The sequence below is a fragment of the Littorina saxatilis genome, linkage group LG14, assembly GCF_037325665.1.
Source record: "Littorina saxatilis isolate snail1 linkage group LG14, US_GU_Lsax_2.0, whole genome shotgun sequence".
NCBI lineage: Eukaryota > Metazoa > Mollusca > Gastropoda > Littorinimorpha > Littorinidae > Littorina > Littorina saxatilis.
Window position 1 is genome coordinate 22,897,859 of NC_090258.1, and position 23,004 is coordinate 22,920,862.

The 23,004-nt window shown below is 40.2% G+C and overlaps 3 protein-coding genes across 5 annotated transcripts in view; 1 reads left to right on the top strand and 2 right to left on the bottom strand.

Annotated features, from left to right (window-relative positions):
* Positions 1-1,486: 1,486 nt before the first annotated feature.
* Positions 1,487-13,600, bottom strand: LOC138947374 (immunoglobulin-binding protein 1-like). Of its 2 annotated transcripts, none has more exons than XM_070318828.1 (10): positions 13,388-13,600; positions 12,600-12,712; positions 12,110-12,194; positions 11,416-11,540; positions 10,205-10,340; positions 8,745-8,814; positions 7,739-7,845; positions 5,392-5,543; positions 3,207-3,349; positions 1,487-2,551 (listed from the first exon to the last, which is right to left on the bottom strand). In XM_070318828.1, exons 1-10 carry the CDS (start codon positions 13,508-13,510, stop codon positions 2,511-2,513), a joined length of 1,095 nt encoding a protein of 364 aa, XP_070174929.1. In that variant the 5' UTR covers positions 13,511-13,600; the 3' UTR covers positions 1,487-2,510. The 2 variants fall into 2 exon arrangements, with proteins under 2 accessions (XP_070174929.1, XP_070174930.1); XM_070318829.1 differs by having other exon boundaries at positions 13,380-13,502.
* A 153-nt stretch (positions 13,601-13,753) lies between these two features.
* The window catches only part of LOC138947375 (phosphatidylcholine transfer protein-like), a 15,304-nt gene continuing 6,053 nt past the window's right edge, over positions 13,754-23,004 (top strand). Inside the window, exons 1-6 of one of the 2 annotated variants that reach the window (XM_070318830.1) lie at positions 13,754-13,876; positions 14,322-14,523; positions 18,068-18,185; positions 18,631-18,710; positions 19,157-19,328; positions 21,687-21,754. In XM_070318830.1, coding sequence (XP_070174931.1) covers positions 14,398-14,523; positions 18,068-18,185; positions 18,631-18,710; positions 19,157-19,328; positions 21,687-21,754 — 564 coding nt within the window. In that variant the 5' untranslated portion in view covers positions 13,754-13,876; positions 14,322-14,397. Of the gene's footprint in view, positions 13,877-14,321; positions 14,524-18,067; positions 18,186-18,630; positions 18,711-19,156; positions 19,329-21,064; positions 21,312-21,686; positions 21,755-23,004 lie in introns of those variants that run through there. The other variant, XM_070318831.1, reaches the window with a different exon arrangement.
* Positions 21,865-23,004, bottom strand: part of LOC138947372 (KRAB-A domain-containing protein 2-like) — a 4,053-nt gene continuing 2,913 nt past the window's right edge. The window contains exon 2 of the mRNA XM_070318827.1: positions 21,865-23,004. This exon is cut by the window's right edge and continues 1,312 nt beyond it. Within this exon, the coding sequence (XP_070174928.1) occupies positions 22,516-23,004 (489 nt within the window). The 3' untranslated portion in view covers positions 21,865-22,515.

The following is a 23,004-nucleotide window of genomic DNA, read 5'->3' on the forward strand; positions in this document are numbered from 1 at the left end:
TTGCTATCTATGTGAGTTGGTAAGTATATTAATTAAATCAAAATGTATTCTTGAAATTTTATATTTTGATCATAATTTTTATATTTTTATTTTTCAGAGCTTGTTTTTAATCCAAATATAACATATTTATATGTTTTTGGAATCAGAAAATGATGAAAAATAAGATGAAGGTAAATTTGGATCGTTTTATAAAATTTTTTTATTTTTTTTACAATTTTCAGATTTTTAATGACCAAAGTCATTAATTAATTTTTAAGCCACCAAGCTGAAATGCAATACTTATGTCCGGCCTGCGTCGAAGATTGCTTGGCCAAAATGTCAATCAATTTGATTAAAAAACAAGTCGCGTAAGGCGAAAATACAATATTTAGTCAAGTAGCTGTCGAACTCACAGAATGAAACTGAACGCAATGCAACGCAGCAAGACCGTATACTCGTGGTCCACCGCTCACGGCATAGGCAGTGAAATTGACAAGAAGAGCGGGGTAGTGGTTACGCTATGCTGCATAGCACGCTTTTCTGTACCTCTCTTCGTTTTAACTTTCTGAGCGTGTTTTTAATCTAAACATATCATATCTATATATTTTTGGAATCAGGAACCGACAAGGAATAAGATGAAAGTGCTTTTAAATTGATTTCGAAAAAAAAATTTTGATAATAATTTTTATATATTTAATTTTCAGAGCTTGTTTTTAATCCGAATATAACATATTTATATGTTTTTTGAATCAGCAAATGATGGAGAATAAGATAAACGTAAATTTGGATCGTTTTATAAATTTTTAATTTTTTTTACAATTTTCAGATTTTTAATGACCAAAGTCATTAATTAATTTTTAAGCCACCAAGCTGAAATGCAATACCGAACCCCGGGCTTCGTCGAAGAGTACTTGACCAAAATTTCAACCAATTTGGTTGAAAAATGAGGGCGTGACAGTGCCGCCTCAACTTTCACGAAAAGCCGGATATGACGTCATCAAAGACATTTATCAAAAAAATGAAAAAAACGTTCGGGGATTTCATACCCAGGAACTCTCATGTCAAATTTCATAAAGATCGGTCCAGTAGTTTAGTCTGAATCGCTCTACACACACACACAGACACACACACAGACACACGCACATACACCACGACCCTCGTTTCGATTCCCCCTCGATGTTAAAATATTTAGTCAAAACTTGACTAAATATAATGAGGGCCACAGTGACTCAACTTTTACAAAAAGCCGGATATGACGTCATCAAAGACATTTATTGAAAAAAAGAAAAAATTTCCGGGGATATCATTCCCAGGAACTCTCATGTAAAATTTCATAAAGATCGGTCCAGTAGTTTAGTCTGAATCGCTCTACACACACACACGCACAGACAGACAGACACACACACACACATACACCACGACCCTCATCTCGATTCCCCCTCTATGTTAAAACATTTAGTCAAAACTTGACTAAATGTAAAAACACGTCAAAAAAACTTGAAAAATGTTTGTTCTTCAGTGTTGTTTAATGAATACATTGTACACTCTCCAAAAACATCGCCTTGAAGATGGCCCCTACATACGCAAACACATCATCGCTCCCTGGAATCCTTTGTCACAAACACAGAGGCAAGAAATTCTCCATGCATGATATCCTTTCATCTCTAACAGTTTTAATCTTTTTGTATGACTGCTCACGTATTCTCACACTGATAATTTGGTTCTCTTAATTAAAGGGTAGAAGCGAAATACAATAAATGTAGATCACATGAAATGTTGTCAATTCTTTATTTAACGAGAAATCTGCTTTTTGGAGCATTTAATCGTCGCCCTAAAGAAGGACTTATCTACTACACTGTGTGGCTAAATAACAATTTAACTCTCTGGGACTTGTTAAATGAATTAACCCATTCCACATTTCTTAAATAATTAAGCCAATACATTTAACTCGTTTTCTTGGTTAAAATATTTCATGTTCTTGGACAAATTCACTTGCATAATATTAATTGAACGTATAAATCTCAGCTTAAAGAATGTTCACATCCAGCTTTTTATCATCACTAACGTTCATCTGTCTTTAGATCTTAACACATTGTTATTGATTTTCAATTAAATGTAAAATACATGGTCAATCTAACTGGCACCAACCAAATTTCTCTCCACACACACACTCACTCCCCCCCCCCCTTCCCCCTTGTTAGCATCACTACCCACTGTTCTGTTTTTAGCTTGAAGCACAGAGGATTCTATTTTCAAGAAAATTAAAAATAATGGTCAATCTAACTAAAACCAACTGAATCCCCCCCCCCCCCCCCACACACACACACACTCACAGATACACCCAGAAACACACACCCACACTCAAAAACATTCTCAATCCTTCTAGGCTCAGTTTCAATATTAATCTTCTTTGACAAAGTTGGTGCCATCCATTCATCACAAGCACCATTCTCGTTTTACACTAATGTCAGGCTCAAAATACAACACATGGGGGGGAGGGGGGGCGGGGTGTTCGGATGGTGGCATTGTGGTCATCCCATATTGTGTCTGTTTCCCCAGCCTCTTCTGTGATCTGGTGACATAAAAAGCAAATCAAATATTTAATAAACAACAAAACAAGTCGCTTAAAGCGAATTACTGATTGATTCAACTCACAGAATGCAATTAACGCACTGCTTTTTTTCCCATCAACACAATATAGCTTGGTCCAACCCCCCAGACCATAAGCCAAGAAAGCTCTTTCACAAACAAAGTTTGCAGAAAGTGACAAGCCAGTAGAGCGCAGTAGCCCAAACTTGTTGTTGTTTTGTTGACAATGCCAAGACATCTTTTGTATTAATTATTATTACTATTATCGATTGAACACTAATGTTAAGAGTCAATGACATGAGCACAGTCCGAAAAGCCTGTCCCTAACTGGACGAAGTCGACTACGCGAAGTATATATTTCCTGCCGCACGAAGCTTAAGTAACTTACACCGTCTCGTATCAGTCTGCCATGAAAGCGAGGACACGGGATCCAGAACAGCGTGGTGCAGTTTTCTTGGATGAGGGTGCAGTGTTCGGTAAAGAACTGAGGCGCGTCACCTGCGACGGTGCCTGAGCTATACATTGGCGGGTACTGCTCACAGCCCAGGACACGGCACTGTAAACATTCCCCCCTCTCTTCACCTATCTCGCCACCATCCGCCCTACCCTTGTTCTCATAACTATAAAGATAAGCATACCATCTTTGTACGCGTCCATGTTGCGAGCCCCTTGCAAAAGGTCAGCGTCATCCTCCTCCTCCCTCTTCTCCCGCTGTGCATCTTCTCCCTCCATCTCCCTGGCATCAGCATCTGGGTCTGACGCTCTGCCTTGTAGAGACCCGCTGCACACAGTACACATTGCCAGTACAGTCACAACCCCCCCGTTAATGAAATATGATACCGATACAGTGGAACCCCTGTTTTAAAATCCCCAAATTAAAGACTTCCTCCGTTTTAAGACCCAGTTTTCTCAGACTATTTGATAATAACCTCTGTAAATTTACCCCATGTTTTAGACTCCCTACTTTTAAGGACCCGATTTTCTCAGATTGTTTGAAGTCTTAAAAGGGGGGTTCCACTGTATACGATACCGAAACATACACAGATCTTACGAGTAATTTTCTACTGCTAATATTTTGAAGTCACCGAGACAAACTTTGTTCTTGAAATTATGTGTAACTTCCTCAAGAAACATGCAGAAGAAGTGACAGAATTTTTAAGTGACGCCATTATTCGCATTAAGACGTCTTTTCAAACTTCGTTTGGTTTTTGACGTCGGAGGTTTGACTTCGAAAGAGACGATCAAAAAGAGACGTCTTGGTTTTCCTTGATCAATATTCTATGTCTTTAAGACCCTCCAAATCAAGACTCCCTCCCTTCTGACACATCGCTTTCATCCATATTTTGTTAATAAACTCTAAACTTTAATGTACATGTCATGTACCTCCATTTTAAGACCTGATTTTCTCAGATCTTTGGAGGTTCCACTGTAGTACAATATGGCTGCTTTTAAGGCTTCAGAGATTTAATGACCATCTGGGGCAATCTAGGGGCTTGGAAAACATTTACAAATTATGAATCGTTACTAATCAACATCTGATGTCAAGGAGAAGAAGAAATTCATGGCCACATAATTGATCTACCAACACACACACATGGAGGATCCCCTCACACAAACACACACACATAGATGATCCCCTCACACAAACACACACACATAGATGATCCCCTCACACAAACACACACACACAGAGGATTCTCTCACATAAACACATACACACATAGACGATCCCCTCATACAAACACACAGAGGATCCTCACACACAGACACATAGAGGATCCTCTCACACAAACACTCACACATAGAGGATCCTCTCACACAAACACACATAGAGGATCCTCTCGATCTCACACAAACACACTCACACATAGAGGATCCTCTGATCTCACACAAACACACATAGAGGATCCTCTCACACAAACACATAGAAGATCCTCTCACACAAACACACACACACATAGAAGATCCTCTCACACAAACACACTTACACATAGAGGATCCTCTCACACAAACACACACACACAGAGGATCCTCTCACACAAACACACTAACACATAGAAGATCCTCTCACACAAACACACACACACATAGAAGATCCTCTCACACAAACACACTCACACATAGAGGATCCTCTCACACAAACACACACACACACACACACACACACAGGATCCTCTCACATAAACACACACACACATAGAGGATCCTCTCACATAAACACACACACACACATAGAGGATACTCTCACACAAACACACATAGATGATCCTCTCACACAAACACACACACACACACACACATAGAGGATCCTCTCACACAAACACACATTGGGATCCTCGCACATAAACACACACACACACACACACACATAGATGATCCTCTCACACAAACACACACACACACACATAGAGGATCCTCTCACACAAACACACATACACATAGAGGCCGGATCCTCTCACACAAACACACACATAGATGATCCTCTCACACAAACACACACACAGAGGATCCTCTCACACAAACACATCCACACTTAGAATTTAAGTGACAGTGTTGATAGTCCAGTAAAACTTTTCAAGGCAAGGACCCTCCGTTAAACCCTCGCCCCCTATCCACCACCTACCTTCTGACTCACACTCAAAATCCTTTCAAAGTGAGCATGAGATTAGTCATCTCAACAATTTTTGTTTTTGTCTTTCTCAAAACAACCAACAGACCACGTAAAAGAAAATTGTACAGTCTTAACAGTCCGTCACCCCTAACGCAACCCCCCCCTCCCCCATCTCCTCCATTTCCATTCAGCACTGCAAACATATTCCTTACCTTGCTGGACCAGAGTTTGGTATAGAGAATGTTCCATCCTGTACTTTCTCTGCGTAGAATTCCTCTATGGTCATGGTAGGAACACCGGGGTACCCCAGCCCAAACACCTTTTTCTGTATGGCGTCTTTCGTCAAAATAAATGGACGGAAAGCCTGAAAAACAACACAGAACATAACTTAGCACATGAAACCAAAGGGAACCCTTTTCAGCATTTAAATGTAGACAGCAAAGGCAAGAATCTTTTCTCTGTTTCAAAAGAAGAATACACTATAAAGCTCAGAAAGATGGAACAACAAAGAACTAATGATATATTACATGGAATAGATAGCTTTGTGAGCAATAGAAACAATCAAATGTATATCCTTAGTGGCTGGAATACACAAGCGATTAGAATGTGTGAATGTGTCTGATACTTTTCTTTCTTTCTTTTTACATTTAGTCAAGTTTTGACTAAATGTTTTAACGTAAAGGGGGGAATCGAGACGAGGGTTGTGGTGTATGTGTGTGTCTGTCTGTCTGTCTGTCTGTGCGTGTGTGTGTGTAGAGCGATTCAGACTAAACTACTGGACCGATCTTTATGAAATTTTACATGAGAGTTCCTGGGAATGATATTCCCGGAAATTTTTTTCTTTTTTTCGATAAATGTCTTTGATGATGTCATATCCGGCTTTTTGTAAAAGTTGAGGCGGCACTGTCACACCCTCATTTTTCAATCAAATTGATTGAAATTTTGGCCAAGCAATCTTCGACAATGGCCGGACTTCGGTATTGCATTTCAGCTTGATGGCTTAAAAATTAATCAATAACTTTGGTCATTAAAAATCTGAAAATTTAAAAAAAACACAATTTTTTATAAAACGATCCAAATTTACGTTCATCTTATTCTTCATCATTTCCTGATTCCAAAAACATATCAATATGTTATATTTGGATTAAAAACAAGCTCTGAAAATTAAAAATATGAAAATTATGATCAAAATTAAATTTTTGAAATCAATTTAAAAACACTTTCATCTTATTCCTTGTCGGTTCCTGATTCCAAAAACATATAGATATGATATGTTTGGATTAAAAACACGCTCAGAAACTTAAAACGAAGAGAGGTACAGTAAAGCGTGCTATGAAGCACAGCGCAACCGCTACCACGCCAAACAGGCTCGTCACTTTCACTGCCTTTTGCACTAGCGGCGGACTACGTTCAGTTTCATTGTGTGAGTTCCACAGCTTGACTAAATGTAGTAATTTCGCCTTACGCGACTTGTTTGTTATCAAATAATTCCTATTTTGACAACCAATGAGTTATTGCAAAAACAACAACAAGGTCTCTGCAGACATGATGTTTTCTGTCCTTAATCTTATGAATTTCTCTAAAGCAATAGAAGGAAAAAACAAAAATTACAAAACATCCACAAAAACTGACAGCCTTGAAAAAAAGATTCCCCCAAAAGACCAAGGAGAGAAAATGTTTGATAATAAATAAATGATAAAAATAGAAAAAGAAAATAAATACATAAAATAAAATAATGAAAAAAGCAAACATCTTCTTCATAAACATCAACTTTCAATTTACCCTAGCTGTTCTCTTCACTTAAAAATCATAATCACTCTGATCATATTCATATTCCCGCCCTGATATGACCCTTCGTGGTCGGCTGGGCGTTAAGAGGGCTGTCACACATGCGACTGAGTCGCGTGATTTACCCTGTCACACAGCCGACTCAGTCGTAGAAAACAGCTACGACAAGTCTGCGACTCAGTCTCATGCGATTCCTTCGTAGCTTTGAGGTTTAGAACATGTTCTATTCCTGCGATCCAGTCGTCCGTCAATCGCAGGGGCAGAGCCAACAGAGCCAATCAGAACGCGTTGCTGCGGCCTTGACGCCGTGACGTAAAATAATGGCGGACAGTGGCGTACAGCGTCTCTTCGTCGATTCAAAACTTTTTGGAAGAACAGTTTTTTACTCAGATATAAAGGAGACGTTTTAGACGTGTACAGCGGTCGGAAAACATTAATTGCAGCTGTCTGGGAACTTTATTTCTTGCAAAGGCGTAATGCTGAAAGGAATTTTTCAGAAAGGTAGAGCGACGTTCGAACATTTAGCGTCTGCTCTCGCAAAGCGCGTTTGCCGTGACACGGCACTTCCGCCCCGCTCGCGTGGAGTTATCGTTCGTCTATCGTTCATAGTGTGACGGGTCATGGCCTACGATGTGATGTGCGATCGGCCAAAGACTGAATCGCGACGACTGAATCGCAACGACTGAGTCGCCTGTATGACAGCCCTCTAAGCAAACAAACAAATATTCATATTCGACTGTTACAGCTTGAGTAAGGGAGAAAACTGCTTACTTTCTTAGGAGTTGGCTTAGCTCCCTTTGCTCCATCACTGCCTCCTGATGAAGCACCTTTTCCCTGTTTCTTCATCGCTGCCATGTGTTGGAGGATCTGAATTTCCACTGGAAATAAATGGTTACTGTTTTTATCAGAATATTTCAACCAAATATACAAAATGTAGACACTGTAACTATATAAAAGTAAAAGTTTAAAGCTATAGCTTGATTCCTTTTGTCAACTCTTCTTATATGTGACCCTACACCACGGAATGAGTCGCATGTCACCTCGCGCGGTTCTGCGCTAGGCTTAATATAAGTCCGGGGGGTGTCTGGTAACAGTGTGAGGGTCACCTTAGTCACAGGCTTATATCTCAAAAAGTTTTCGCTCTTTTCTAAAATGGTTTTCACCACTAGATAGAGCACTAAAAACTCTAGGAAAATTTAAAAATACGAAAATCATGCAAAGGTCACATGCGACTCATTCCGTGGTGAAGGGTCACATACTGAGATTCAAGGACTCAACGCCTTATTAAGCTACAGCACTGTTCTGTTGATTGTCTCATTATTATGTGTATGTCCTTCCAGAACCAAAAATATTAGGGCAAAGTACTAGTGAATGTGACATTCTGTGACAAAAATTAACGTTTCTTGTCTTTTAATTGTATTAAGCTAGAACGTTTTATCCTACATGAAGTTGCTAAGCAAGGACATCCACTCACGCTGCCCTGAACACTTACTCTGGGGTCGGAGAGAAAAAATTTACAAAGCAGAATAAAAGCCAAGTTATTGTAGATACAGCGGAACACTTCGTTTAAGACCTCACAATTTAAAACTTACCAACCTTTTAAGACCCTGCTCTCTCAGATATTCTGTTCACAAGCTCTGTAAATGTAACCCTATTTTAAAACTCCCTCCTTCTTAAGACCCTATTTTCCCAGAATGTGGAAGGTCTTACAAGAAGTTTTCCACTGCATATACTTTCTGAATCAATACATGAAAGAGTAAGACATTTTGCGACATACTGTTCAAACTTTCAATCTCATCCAAAGCTGTGTTGATCCACCTCTTGATTTGTGTCAAGTAGAACTCCCTCTGGAAAATAATACACAAAGTTCCTTTAGGTCTGGTGTAACAATTTCAAGCACACACAAACATACACACACACAACACACACGCATGCACAGCACATTTGCACACAGACACTCACACACGCACACCTGCAGGAATGCTCCTTACAAACTCATGCACAGGGGCACATACCAGTTCTCAAAATGCAGTGTTGTTACCAGGATCAGAGGACAACAGGTCCAAATGCTACAGAAAAACTGATGGTCAGATGACCCACATGTCAAAAATATTTGACGGTCGACAGGGCAGGGGTAAGAACAATGCGTCAGTTCAAAAAAGTATGCGTAAGTGACCTAAGACCAAGGCCTGAGTCTGCTGAGAACAACACTGAACACGTTTTTCCTTCATTTCTTTATAACCTATATAACCATAGGCTGGGGGGGGGGGGGGGGGGGGGGCATTTACTGCTTATCTATTCCAGGTCATTTGGGCAGCCACACTCCGATTCCAGGAGGTGCATACTGTGTACATTTGTGTTTCTACAACCCACCGAACTATGACACGGGTTAAACTTACAGGATCTTGTCTGTGCTTGGTTGATCTTGTGCTTGCCTGAGGCACTCATAGCAGGTGTGCACATAAGTTAACCACAGAGATTGAAAAATTCTCCACCCATAACCCACCAGGCATGCACAGACAGGATTTGAACCAGGAACGTCCACATGGAAGGCTGACAAGAACCTTTTGTAACCCTTATCTAATCCAATCTAAACTGAACCATTAATCTCTCCCTATCTCAAGTCATTTTATTTTATTTTTATTTATTTTTCTATTTACGAGGATTTATATCGCGCACGTATCTCACCACACAAGGCGCATGTTACCTATTAATGCCGTGTGAGATGGAATTTTTTACACAATATATCACGCATTCACATCGGCCAGTAGATCAACAGCCTATAGGCGCTGCATCCACCTTTCACGGCCTATTATTCCAGGTCACACGGGTATTTTGGTGGACATTTTTATCTACGCCTATACAATTTTGCCAGGAAAGACCCTTTTGTCAATCGTGGGATCTTTAACGTGCATACCCCAATGTAGTGTACACGAAGGGACCTCGGTTTATCGTCTCATCCGAAAGACTAGCAGTTGAACCCACCACCTAGATTAGGAAAGGGGGGAGAAAATTGCTAACGCCCTGACCCAGGGTCGAACTTGCAACCTCTCGCTTCCGAGCGCAAGTGCGTTACCACTCGGCCACCCAGTCCATTTTATCAATTAACACATGATTCACAATGACCTTCTTTTCTAACCAGTTTACCTATTCCAATCTAAACTGACCCATTAATCTATCGATCCCTCTCCCAATCATTTTATCACTTAACACATGATTCACAATGACCTGACTTACCTTTACTTCATCGTCAACAGTATCTTTTTCCACTGCTGCCAACAACTCCTTGAGACGACTGTCATATTCCTTGTTCTGCTTGAATCGCTCAATCTTTGAGTTTCTTTGCAACCCCATGACCTGCATGTCCATGGCACTGTACAGACATGATTGTGTTGCACTATAAACATGAGGCCCCCCAAAAATATATGTTGGTTTACAGTAACCTGACCAACCCTATTTTTCCCACCGACCCTAAATTTTTTTTTCATTTAATAAAAAACAAAAAAACTGTTGGCACCTTTTGCGAACCATACTGACACTAAGGGAAGTAACCTCCTTTAAACTAAATCTATATCTTTAAAAAAAAAAAATGAAATAAAAAAATAAAAAGCTGACCTACCGAACCTATCTTTTTTGGTCACGTTACCCTAAACCAACATATTTTTTTGGTGCCTAAACTAAAACATCATCATGGAAGGGACATACAGTGGAACACCAATTTTAAGACACCCCCCCGAGTCCGATGTGTATGTTATTCAGTGTCTGCTCGATATGATGTCTCCTTCTTTCTAAAAATCTTCACATCGGAGCCACGGTGCACTTGCAATGCCTGCAGTAGACCACAAAGTATGCATGTTTCCAAAACTCCCCTGACTTCAAGTGAAACTCACTTGACCTCAGGCAAAACACATTGTCCGCTATCATTTAGGGCAAGCGATCATTGCCGCAATGAATCCCAAACTCTGATGTGTATATTCTAGAAAGAAATGGGATCATAACGTGCGAACACTGCAATAACCAACACATTGGAGTCACTTATTCGCTGCGATCATAGTTTTAACTGGTCTACTATACCACGTGTTTCCTGTTTGTCACCATAAAGGGGCGCAACTCTTTCAAAACGATTAAAAATCCTGATAGAGGTGTGAAGTTGGGGGGTCTTAAAAGGGGGGTTCAACTGTACCAGTGTACTTCAAAGGTGTTTATTTAGGTAGTGTGCATTTGCACTGCATGACAAAGATTTTACAGTCACACTCACAGCAAAGGTTTAAGGCAAATAATACACAAACAAATACATGTAGCAAAAGGAAAGTTAACAAAAAAACAAAAAAAACATGACTCTGTTGCTCATGGTGATTATAGCAGCCTAGATCACTATTGGCAGATCATCCAAGATCAAAAGGTAAAAATAAAAGCCACAACCAAAACTGCTCCGCTGTCTAAATTACCTTGGATTGGACGCTGGAACAACGGCTGATGATTCTGATTCCTCATCATCTTCAACATCAAGCGGGATGTGCACGGATGACACTTTGTATGACTTGCACATCTTCAGGAAGTCTTTGTAATGACTCTGAAAACAGGAGAGCTAATAAAATAGGTGTTTACTTTAATTTATTTTGTTACCAAAATTTTAAAAAACTGGTCTGAAGAAGTAATTCTGTATCAGAAATTTAAACTGTTACAACAACACATGTCAGTTACAGAGCAAATGATGAACAATATATCTCTTTAACTAGAACAGTTTCAAAGCAATAATTGTAGTTGTCGGTCGGTTGCTGTTTGTTTCTGGTTTGATTTTGATTTTCACCCATAATGTCCAGGTCAAAAATCGTCAGGATTTCATACAACAACATTTTTTAAAATTACTTGTGAATTTCAACTTTCTTTACTACAGTGATAAAGCTCCATTCACAAACCGCCAATAATTTTTAAAAATGTACATTTTAAAACAGAGGAATAAATTTACTGACACCATGAAGAGAAGGTTCTGGAAAAATCAGATCTGAATATATATATATAGAGAGAGAGAGATGGGGGTCTTACATTAGATGGTATTAAAACAGATTGAGGGTCCTAGAGCAGAGATTTTACTGTATAACCACAATTAGACTATCTCAGAATTCCCAAACTATCACTTACCTTGGCCTTGACGACTGTCTCCAGACGACTGGCATGAGTGTTCAGATTGTGAAAATAGGCCAGCAGCGCAGGCAATAGCATGTATCTGGAAAAAATGTGAGGAGGTTTAAGTTTAACGGAGGAACATGAACAATTATGTCACCCATTTTATACCTTACACTTTAATCTAGGAATTGGTTTAATTTAATGGACATGTCTTTAAAAACTGGGTGAAGCTTACAAGAAACAAACTGATCATTCATTCATGCATCCTTCCAAACAATTAGGTGTCCAGATTTTCGCAGCAATTCTAATGTATGTGGAAAAGCAGCGCATAAGTACTTCATGCAACAACTGTTACAATGACAGAAAGTATGCAATGGAAGTTTACAAAGGAGCACATATTTTATGAAACTAAATGAAGTTTATATATTATAGTCACAACTGTTACATTAACTCCATAAAGTGTGTAATGAAAGTTTACAAAGAAAATAATGTGAGGAAGACATACTTGACTTCATTGCTTGAAACCTCCTCTATCTCCTCATTGTCACTGAACAGTTGCAGCTGATTTACCATGAAGATTACTTGTTCAGTCTTGGCTATGGCTTTTCTTACTTCTCCCTGGACAAAAACAAACATAAACTTGAAATTAGGTGATGCAGATTTCAAATCAGTTGGCATGTATCTGTATCTGTGATATCTGTATCTGTGATAATACATTGAAAAACCATTTCTGGCATTTGATCAATGGAAGGGTCCAGGAGCGTATGTAAATAAGTCCTAGACTGGGTGGAGATGAGATTTAAAGATCTCCACAGATCCTGCTAGATGGTTCCAGTCTACGATCGTCCTGGGAAAATAAGAGTTCCTGTGAATGTCTGTTTTTCTATTTAAATTCAATGTGCATGCAAGCATTATATATGATATCTGATACAACGATCAATCTCTCTCTTTCTCGCTTTTTATGTGTGTGTGCTTGTGTGTGGTGTGTGTGTGTGTGTGTGTGTGTGTGTGTGTGTGTGTGTGTTTGTGCGTATGAGAGAGAGAGACAGAGAGACAGACGGAGACAGACACTGAGAGGCAGGCCGCGGAGATGGGGTTGGGGAGAGAGCGTACTTCACATGTGAGTTATAACTAAATGCAAAGACGTGTTATAACATAGACTAAACAAGAAAGTAATAAAAACAAATTACGAGCAATAACTTGACTCTTTAAATAAAACGCTTTGTCACAATCTATCTTCACAACAACGCTCAAAATGATTCATGACAAATCTTCATGTGCACACCATTTCACCTGAATTCTGTCTGATGCTGTTGATTCCTCGGCATGTTCAATCATAAGGTAAGAGTCCCACAGCGACTTAAATAAACTGGACACTGTTGACTCGTCTACGTTAGATTCTTGCTGGGAAGCCATGGTTGAAAACCCTCAATCAAAATCGAATGCAGACGAAGTTTGAGCGTAGAGACCGGAAATGCTGTGTTCAAAAGGTGGATTCCGGAATACGGAAACAAATACATACTTTATTCAAACCACCTACTTTTGTTTTTTTTTAGGTGTTTCAGAAGTTTGCAGATAATTCAAAGGATTATCATCCTATTTAATTTCTCGATATAACGAGTTTAAACGATAAAATGTTTCAGTCATGTTGTCTGCTTGAGTCGCAAGAGTGGCTTCCCCTTGATGAAACGGAAGTAAACAACAGGTCACCGCATTGTTGTTTTTCTGTTGCCACAAGAAGCGTGCAGTTGCAAGAACCAGCACACGATCCTCACAAATACAGTAAATTCTCCTCTTTGCAACATTATTAACCCTCTTTGTTTACAGTTTTCACTTCGATCTCTGTCGTATACGTGTGGCATAGCTATTTCAAAGTGATCAGGGTGTTTTGTGGTGGCGTTTTACCGTTTTGCAAACTTGTGTAGTGCTAGGTGGTCAATAGTTTTTAGATACTGTTTCTTTGTACAAGAGCAATAAACCGTGACATCATATAAATGTATCAGAAACACGTCCTGTGATTTAGAACATGCTATTACTGGAAGGATTGTTTTAATTCATCGTTCTGTCTTTTGTTTGTGTGTAGGGATGCTTTGATTTTGAAATTGATCTTATTTTAGTAGTGCATGTAAGTTGTAACATGTGAGATAAACACTTCCACAGAGCTCCCAGTAAACTCTAGTATGGTAGTGAAGTATGAGAGTGTAAACTGATTTGATTTTCTTTGCAGTGGCTTGAGGTCTGTCAGAGTGGGATTTTCTTCAGATTGGCCGGGGTCTGTCCAAGTCATTTGATCAGACCAAAACATGGCCTTGGGGTTTCAAGATGACGAGTTCCAGAAGGTGTGCAAAGAACTAGAAGAACCACAGGTGGCAGGTTGGGAGTTTTTCACAGAGTCCCATGGAGTCACCATCTATCGACTCTTTAACGAGGTGAGTGGGATCAAATATATATGTCAAAGGGCAGGCTTGATATGCAGAAAGGTTTTGAAGTTTAATCGGACCCACTTTGCTTAAAGTGATGAATCAAATGTATAACCACTAAAAGTCGACCTGGCAATGGGCTGCATTCCCACAATTACCAGCATTATTCTCCCGTATGAAATGGACAATGAGCTGTAAGATTGTGCATAATTGCTGCACTGGCGCAGGAATTTACCTGCACTATTTCCTTAAGACAGAAGAACCATGGGAAGGTTCTTCTTTCTACCAATTTGCAGCATACCAAGTCGCAAATACCTGTTTGACTGCCAAGTACAGCGTTGCCCACTACATGTAATAGAGAAGTTGAACATTGCTAAATGCATGGATCTCCAATGCAGGTTTTCCTATTACAGATATGAATGGTCAAATTTGACCTCATCTGCTTTACTTAAACCTGCAGAAAAGCCTTGGGGAATAAGTTTATGTGACAGTTTTTAATGGGAGTGGTGGCAGTTGGGGCCACAAATGTATTGTAAAGTTAAACTAAAATTTAAAAGGTATCACTGTGCTTAATTTTTCAATGCTACATCAGTACATGTAGTTAGTTATTTTACATGTGGATGTGTGCATTCATGTGTAAAGCCGAGCGGTGCTGGCTTCACGGGAATATTAACTGTCTGTGTCTAAGATGTTACCGTGCATGCGGTTTTAAAAGACATTTGTCAGCACGGCATTCAAACCACATGCACCAGACGAACAAAATGCAAAATCAACAAGAGTATAATAGGATTTCAAATTGTATTCAGACCAAAACAGTCAAAAAAACATATGTGGGTTCTTCCATAGAAAATATATATCTATAAAGAATCTAGGTTGGCTTTAACACAGTCTGTCCTTCTATACTAACAAATAAAATCTAAGTCTTTAAACTGCTGAAAAATCGGGCATGACTCGTAGGTACCCTGGCAACCTAACTTACTCTCCAAAAACAAAACCTAAGTCCTAATCTGCAGGAAAAATTGGGCAGGGGTTCAGGGCCTAGACAAAATCGAGCGACGCCGCTCGATCACTGCTTGTTGGTAACCTTAGAGTAGCGCGCACTACTCTAATTAGCCTTGTGGAAACCGAGTGAACAGCGCGCACTGTTCACAATTGCAAGTGGGACCGTAGCTGCGTATCGAACACCACACGCAACTCTGGAGAGGCATCAAACATAGGCCTAGGCTCGAGCACCTTGTACCCAGTTTAATGTATCCTCAGGGAGAGGCACCAAGCAGATGGCATAGGTTCTCGCACCTTTTGCCCAACTCACTGTTTCTCTCCAAGTGGTAGTTTTGATGACCCTGACTCTAAAACAGGGGAGACGCATGCTTCAGGCACTTATTAGGCACCGTACTCTCTCACACGTCTCTCGACCTCATGAGGACTCTGCCTCTGGCTTTTATAGCTAACGGGGCTTCCTCCCACGTCACCCTAGCGGGACCAATGAGAATCTCACTTTGGCAGCGCGGGAGCAAAAGGGAGGGGAGGTGGAGGGCTCCGAGCCTGCTGCCAGCCTCCTTATCAACTGAAGTTAAACTCCTCAAATATACACAAAAGCTCTTCTATTAAGAAAACCCACATGAAAAATGATGTACACACATATATGTCATTAAACGACAAACCTTACAACGTATCCGTAGATATCAAACACTTGTAAGTAGACAAAAACGCAGACGAACTGCAAAACTTCCAATTACACACTGTCTCTCAAAGACTGAGCAACTATGTTACACACAAACATACTTCTTCTTTAATACACAAAACGTACACTAGACGTTCCTATCAAACGGCAAATCCATGCCCATAAAAAACCCACAAAAACGCTGCGTACTCAAAGCAACAACGGCCATTGCCATAACAAAAACGTCAGCACACACCGGTTTCATCCGTCTTTATACATTCGCATTAGCCACATATATGATTAACATAGCGCCTATACATTCTACTGAATAAATGAATACATGTATTAAATATACGAATGAAAGGGATATCGAGGAAAAGAATGGCGAAATAAAATAGGGAAAGAGGGAGAGAGAGAGAGAGAGAGAGAGAGAGAGAGTATGCGTTTGTGAGTATAGCAGCAGGAAACGTCAAGCCTAGTAATCAACAAACTAAAGAAGGGGGTGGAAAACGAAAGAGGGGGTAAAAAGAACACGCCCCTCTTCACTATACCTTCATAAAAACTGACTGTAAAACTTAACAAAGATGGTCCTAAAACAAAAAGGGACGTTATGTGTTGTATCGATGCAAAAACGATGTGATTAAAACATTACAAGAAAAGGTAGGGCAAAGAAGATCCTAAAATCTCCAAATCGAATCAAATCGAATCATTTCCTATAGCTACATGGGGGGTAAAGTCCAGTTGTGGGAGGGGAGGGGGGACTAGAACAAAGGCCCCTCTGTGGTCAGTCGGCTTACCAGGGCCAGCCAAGCTCACCTCAGCAACACATGTGAAAGTAATTAACTCGCTTGGTACCAGAGTTTTGCTAAGGAATAGAGTAAAGCTCCAATTTGGCTGCACAAAAGTTGTCAGCTTAAAATGACCTACTTTCTCTGCTCAACGCACGGGCTATTCGTACAGTATCTTCTTTTGTACACTTACAAGGCTCCTATGGGGAAAATAAGAGATACCCCCAAAAAATGTATGTGCACTGCACTTTTCTCCACACATGCATGTGCAGCCCCCATAAACCCCGTAAGATTACCCGCATTTTAAGACTCCCTGCTTTTTAAGACCTGACTGATTTTCTCAGATTGTTGAAGGTCTTAAAAGGTGGGTTATAATAATAATAATAACGGGCATTTATAAAGCGCCTTATCAGAAGTTCAAAGCGCGTGACAACAATACATGTATACAAAAATCATACAATCACTGTCAGATTCAAACAACACATCATGCACATCTCACATCCCCAGACTCTATACTAAGGAACTATCCGTAATGTTGTTGGAACAAGTGAGTTTTCAAATTGGACTTAAAAGATGAAATGGATGGAGAGTGACGTAATTGAAAGGGGAGTGAATTCCATAACTGAGGTCCATAATACGAAAACGTGCGGAAACCATGAGCCTTGCGTTTAAAGCGACCTTGACGGAGAAGTCGAGCATCATCAGAAGAACGAAGGGTGCGAGAGGGAGTGTAGAGGGAGACCAGTTCAGAAAGATAGGCAGGTGCCGATTCAGAGATGATATTGTAGCAGAAGCAGGCAGCTTTATACCTAATACGTTCAGATACAGGAAGCCAGTGAAGTTCTTTCATGAGAGGAGTGCAGGGTTGTCGATGCTGTGCTCTGAAAATGAGACGTGCAGCAGAGTGTTGTACTTTTTGCAAGGGTTGGAGAGTGGAGTCAGGGCAGCCTATGAGAAGGGAGTTGCAGTAATCTAATCTGGACAGAATGCAGGATGTAACGAGAGTTTTAGTGGCATCAACAGTGATAAATTTTCTTATGGATTCTATTCTTCTGATCTCAAAGTAACATGTCTGACAGACTGTATTTGTATCATTTGACAGAAATCAGGCCTGTACCAGTACAAAATCTACGGCACCTTGGACGATGTCGACCCTCAGGTCTGTGCTGATGTTTACATGGATCTGGAGTACCGAAGACAGTGGGACACATACGCGAAAGGTAATCATGCATGTCAGTGGTTGTTGTTTGTGTTCTTTGTAGATACAGTGTAACGTACCCCCCTTTTAAGACCCCCCAATTTAAAACTCCCTCCTTTTTCGGACCGTGTTTTCTCTGACTTTCTGTTCATAACCTCTGTAAAAAATATCCCCCATTTTAAGACTCCCTCCTTTTTCGGACCGTGTTTTCTCTGACTTTCTGTTCATAACCTCTGTAAAAAAAATCCCCCATTTTAAGACTCCCTCCTTTTTCGGACCGTGTTTTCTCTGACTTTCTGTTCATAACCTCTGTAAAAAAAATCCCCCATTTTAAGACTCCCTCCTTTTTAAGATCCTATTGTCTCGGATTTAAGCAAGCTAATACCCCATTCAGTGCACTAGTGCAATATGACTGCACACTGCACTAGACTTAAGAAGTGTCCTAACATTGTGTTATTTAATTTCAGAGCTGCAAGAGATCGAAGCAGATGGGAAGAAGTTGATATACTGGCAGGTCAACTTTCCGTTCCCCCTTTGGAACAGAGACGTATCCTTTGGCTGTCACTGCATGTGCAACAATTAAGTAGTCCCCTCCAGAGAATGATATCAAGGTTAATAAAGATCTGACTTGAGAAGTGAGGCTGTATTCAGTGTTAATATAAAATCCACGGTCAAAGTAAAACACAAATTTTGAAAAGCTTTACATGGTGTGAAGATAATGAACCTGCCTAGCGAGTTCCTCTATCTGTACTGCAAACAGATAAACAAGTGTGTCAATCTGTGTGTGTGTGTGTGTTTGTGTGTCACAGTGCGTGCGTGCATGTGTGTATGTGAAGGAGGTACTGGTCTCCAATGTAATCACAGCTGTATGTCATTATTGTTCTTGTTACAAACACACACAAAAGTCTTTGATAGTATTAATAATGTTAATGCAACTTTCTTTTTCTTTTCAAGACTTGTTTTTCATGACGGTTATCCTTTAACCATTTGAAGTATGTGTATAGTCGTGAGCTTCGAACCCTGGATTACCAAGGGAAGCAGATGTGGGTTGTGCTGGCACGGAGTGAGGCCACGCCCAGTTTACCGGAGAGGTCAGGGGTCGTGCGAGTAGATGACTACGTACAGTGTGCGGTTCTCTCAACAGACGGAAAAGTCGGCACAAAAGGTACAGTCACAGGGAACCGGATGTTACCACAGTGGAACCCCCCCCTTTTAAGACCTTGTTGTTTCTCACTTTTTGTTCAGAACCTCTTTAAATGTAACCCCATGTTAAGACCACCCCATGTTAAGACCACCCCATGTTAAGACCACCCCATTTTAAGACCACCTCCTTTCAAGACCTGATTTTCTCATGTTAAGACCACCCCATGTTAAGACCACCCCATGTTAAGACCACCCCATGTTAAGACCACTTCATGTTAAGACCACCCCATTTTAAGACCACCTCCTTTTAAGACCTGATTTTCTCAGATTGTTGGAGGTCTTGAAAAGAGTTCCACGTACTGTACTAAGTGTTGCCACAGTTGAGGTTGGACTGTTGTGTTTACCCAAAGTTAAGAATGTCTTTCAGAGAGTGTCCTCAGGCCATCATAGTTTGTTTATTTAAATTGGTTGATGTTGATTGTAACGTACGTTTTGTTATTAATATAACGTTCCTATAACACACCTTTCAAGTTTTTTTTATTCTGAATTTTGGAACGTTGACAGTCTTATTTTTTGGGGGATATTTTGTTGAAGTGCCCATCATTTCTTGTGTGGGGATTAGTAATTGATTGAGCAATGTATACAACTAGGCTACATCACCACATATGAATTTTATCCATGTTGATGTGACAGGGAGACTACTGCGTCGCCCTTCACAGCAGACTCTGCAGAGTTGTCTGCCGGCAAAATGTGCCTGCTATTAATAGTAGATCAACTTTTCTTCTATATATCGCTGGCTAGACACCTGTCAATTGTAGAAAACTGTTTGTGATGGTGTCCGGCTGCTACCCCCCTTGTATTCTCTGGGGAACCTCTGCGTACCCATAACAGTTTTTATAGGGCTTTTAGTTTAGCTCTAAAATCTCAAACCTGTTTGACTGGCTTTGCCTCCAAAGGTAATTCTTGTGCTTCTTGCACTCGCTTACATCTTGCACTCGCTTACAAGAAGCACAAGAATTACCTTTGGAGGCAAAGCCAGTCAATAAACAAACTTACGTAAGAATATGAAAGTCATCTCTTGTGGCTTTGCCTTGTTATGAAGTGTTTTTACTGAGGGGCGCGCCACAGTTTTCTACTTTGCACATGTCCACAGCTGATATACTGGAAGCACATAATTGTAAGTCTTGCACCAGTAACAAAAACACTGACTGATGATTGATGATTGTATACAATGCTATAACATCAGGTGAACATTCAATTTTCTACTTCTTTTTTTATTGCATTATTTATTTTTATTCATTTATTTATTTTGTGTAAACGAATGACCAACATAACAAGGATTAAATTGAAAGATGTTACCAGTTACAAAAATGCCCGCTCATGACTCGGCCTTGCAGTGAAACTGACTGATTTTGTTACATTTTGTGTCTCCAGCCTTGCAGTGAAACTGACTGATCTTGTTACATTTTGTGTCTTCAGCCTTGCAGTGAAACTGACTGATCTTGTTACATTTTGTGTCTTAAGTTCAGCCTTGCAGTGAAACTTCATGACTGATCTTGTTACATTTTGTGTCTCCAGCCTTACAGTGAAACTGACTGATCTTGTTACATGTTGTGTTTCCAGCTTTGCAGTGAAACTGACTGATCTTGTTACATGTTGTGTCTTCAGCCTTGCAGTGAAACTGACTGATCTTGTTACATTTTGTGTCTCCAGCCTTGCAGTGAAACTGACTGATCTTGTTACATGTTGTGTCTTCAGCTTACATGCACTACTATGACAACCCCGGAGGCAACATTCCAACATGGCTCATCAACTGGGGATCTTGTTACATTTTGTGTCTCCAGCCTTGCAGTGAAACTGACTGATCTTGTTACATGTTGTGTCTCCAGCCTTGCAGTGAAACTGACTGATCTTGTTACATGTTGTGTCTCCAGCCTTGCAGTGAAACTGACTGATCATGTTACATGTTGTGTCTTCAGCCTTACAGTGAAACTGACTGATCTTGTTACATGTTGTGTCTTCAGCCTTACAGTGAAACTGACTGATCTTGTTACATGTTGTGTCTTCAGCCTTGCAGTGAAACTGACTGATCTTGTTACATGTTGTGTTTCCAGCCTTGCAGTGAAACTGACTGATCTTGTTACATGTTGTGTCTTCAGCCTTGCAGTGAAACTGACTGATCTTGTTACATGTTGTGTCTTCAGCTTACATGCACTACTATGACAACCCCGGAGGCAACATTCCAACATGGCTCATCAACTGGGGATCTTGTTACATGTTGTGTCTCCAGCCTTGCAGTGAAACTGACTGATCTTGTTGCATGTTGTGTCTCCAGCCTTGCAGTGAAACTGACTGATCTTGTTACATGTTGTGTCTTCAGCTTACATGCACTACTATGACAACCCCGGAGGCAACATTCCAACATGGCTCATCAACTGGGGAGCCAAGGTAATTAAGATAGGGATCTTTACATCTGGACATTAGCCCACTGTTTATATACAGCATTATGTTGTTGAGGATCATATCTTTTTCTGCTGTTTAGAGGTGTATATTATATATATATATATATGTATATGTTACAGGCAAGTTGGGAAACCAGGCATTTCCGGAAATGACTACCGAAAAGTAGTCATTTACGGAAATGACTGATTCACTCGGTCATTTCAGGAAATGCCTAAAGTTTAGCTGGATATTTTAGTCATTTCCAGTAATGACTGAAATTAGCTGTTAGGCATTTCCAGAAATGCCTGACACACAAACTCTTGATCAATCGAAACGCACGCACGCACGTGTACAATAAGAATGAAAAGGGTTATAAATATGTACCAGATTTTAATGTTATTATCTGTCAGATTAAAAGGTAGATAAAAGAATAATAACAAAATGAAATACTAAAATACACACATTTTCATGTAGATTTGAGTGTTAATTACTCTTCTGTTCATTTGTTTTTGCATGCCAGGCTTTAGTGGCATAATGCTTTACGTTCAGAGCATTTGCACTGTGCACTTTAGGAATGGAAATGGTTATAAATATGTGCAAGAATTTAAAATGTAGATAAAATGTAGAGCAATGAATAAAACACACACACACCAACACACACACACACACACACACACACACACATACACCAACACACACACACACACACACACACACACACACACACACACATACACACATAGTTTGAGTACCAGGCATTCTTCTGTTCATTTGTTTTTGCATGTCAGGCTTTGGTGGCAACGACTGTTGCAGAGTACTTTACGTTTGAAGCATTTACACCTATTTGTTTGACACTTTTTCCCCCCAGAGCAGTTGCATTTGGTAAAGCCCTGTCCTCCACTCAAGGAATTTTGAACAACTGCCTCGCGGACACTGACCTGTTTGTCACATTTTACATCTTGCTCTGTCAAGAGTTTCTGTGCGCAGAGTTCAAATTCATTTCTAGTGAAAGATCCTTTCAGTACCCCGCTTCTTGTTGCAATTTTATACAGGTCGTTTTCAGTCTTGTGCAGAATAATTCCCAGAATGTTTCTGGGATCTCCTCGACCCCTGTCGACCAGGGGAACGGGCACTGCCACGTTGTCTCCAGGTTGTCCCGGGCATAGCTCTATTCTGCTACGCTTTATCATTCGCTCTGCCTGCCCCTTCTGGCATTCTCGGCTGGCCTCCCGTTGACGATTGATACTTAGTTGCCG

Coding starts and splice junctions, on each gene's coding strand:
- LOC138947374 (XM_070318828.1), bottom strand. CDS start 13,510: ATGGCTTCCCAGCAAGAATCTAACGTAGACGAGTCAACAGTGTCCAGT. Junction 12,195..12,599: donor GTTTCAAGCAATGAAGTCAA/GTATGTCTTCCT, acceptor CATTTTTTCCAG/ATACATGCTATTGCCTGCGC. Junction 7,846..8,744: donor TGAGATTGAAAGTTTGAACA/GTATGTCGCAAA, acceptor ATTTATTTCCAG/TGGAAATTCAGATCCTCCAA.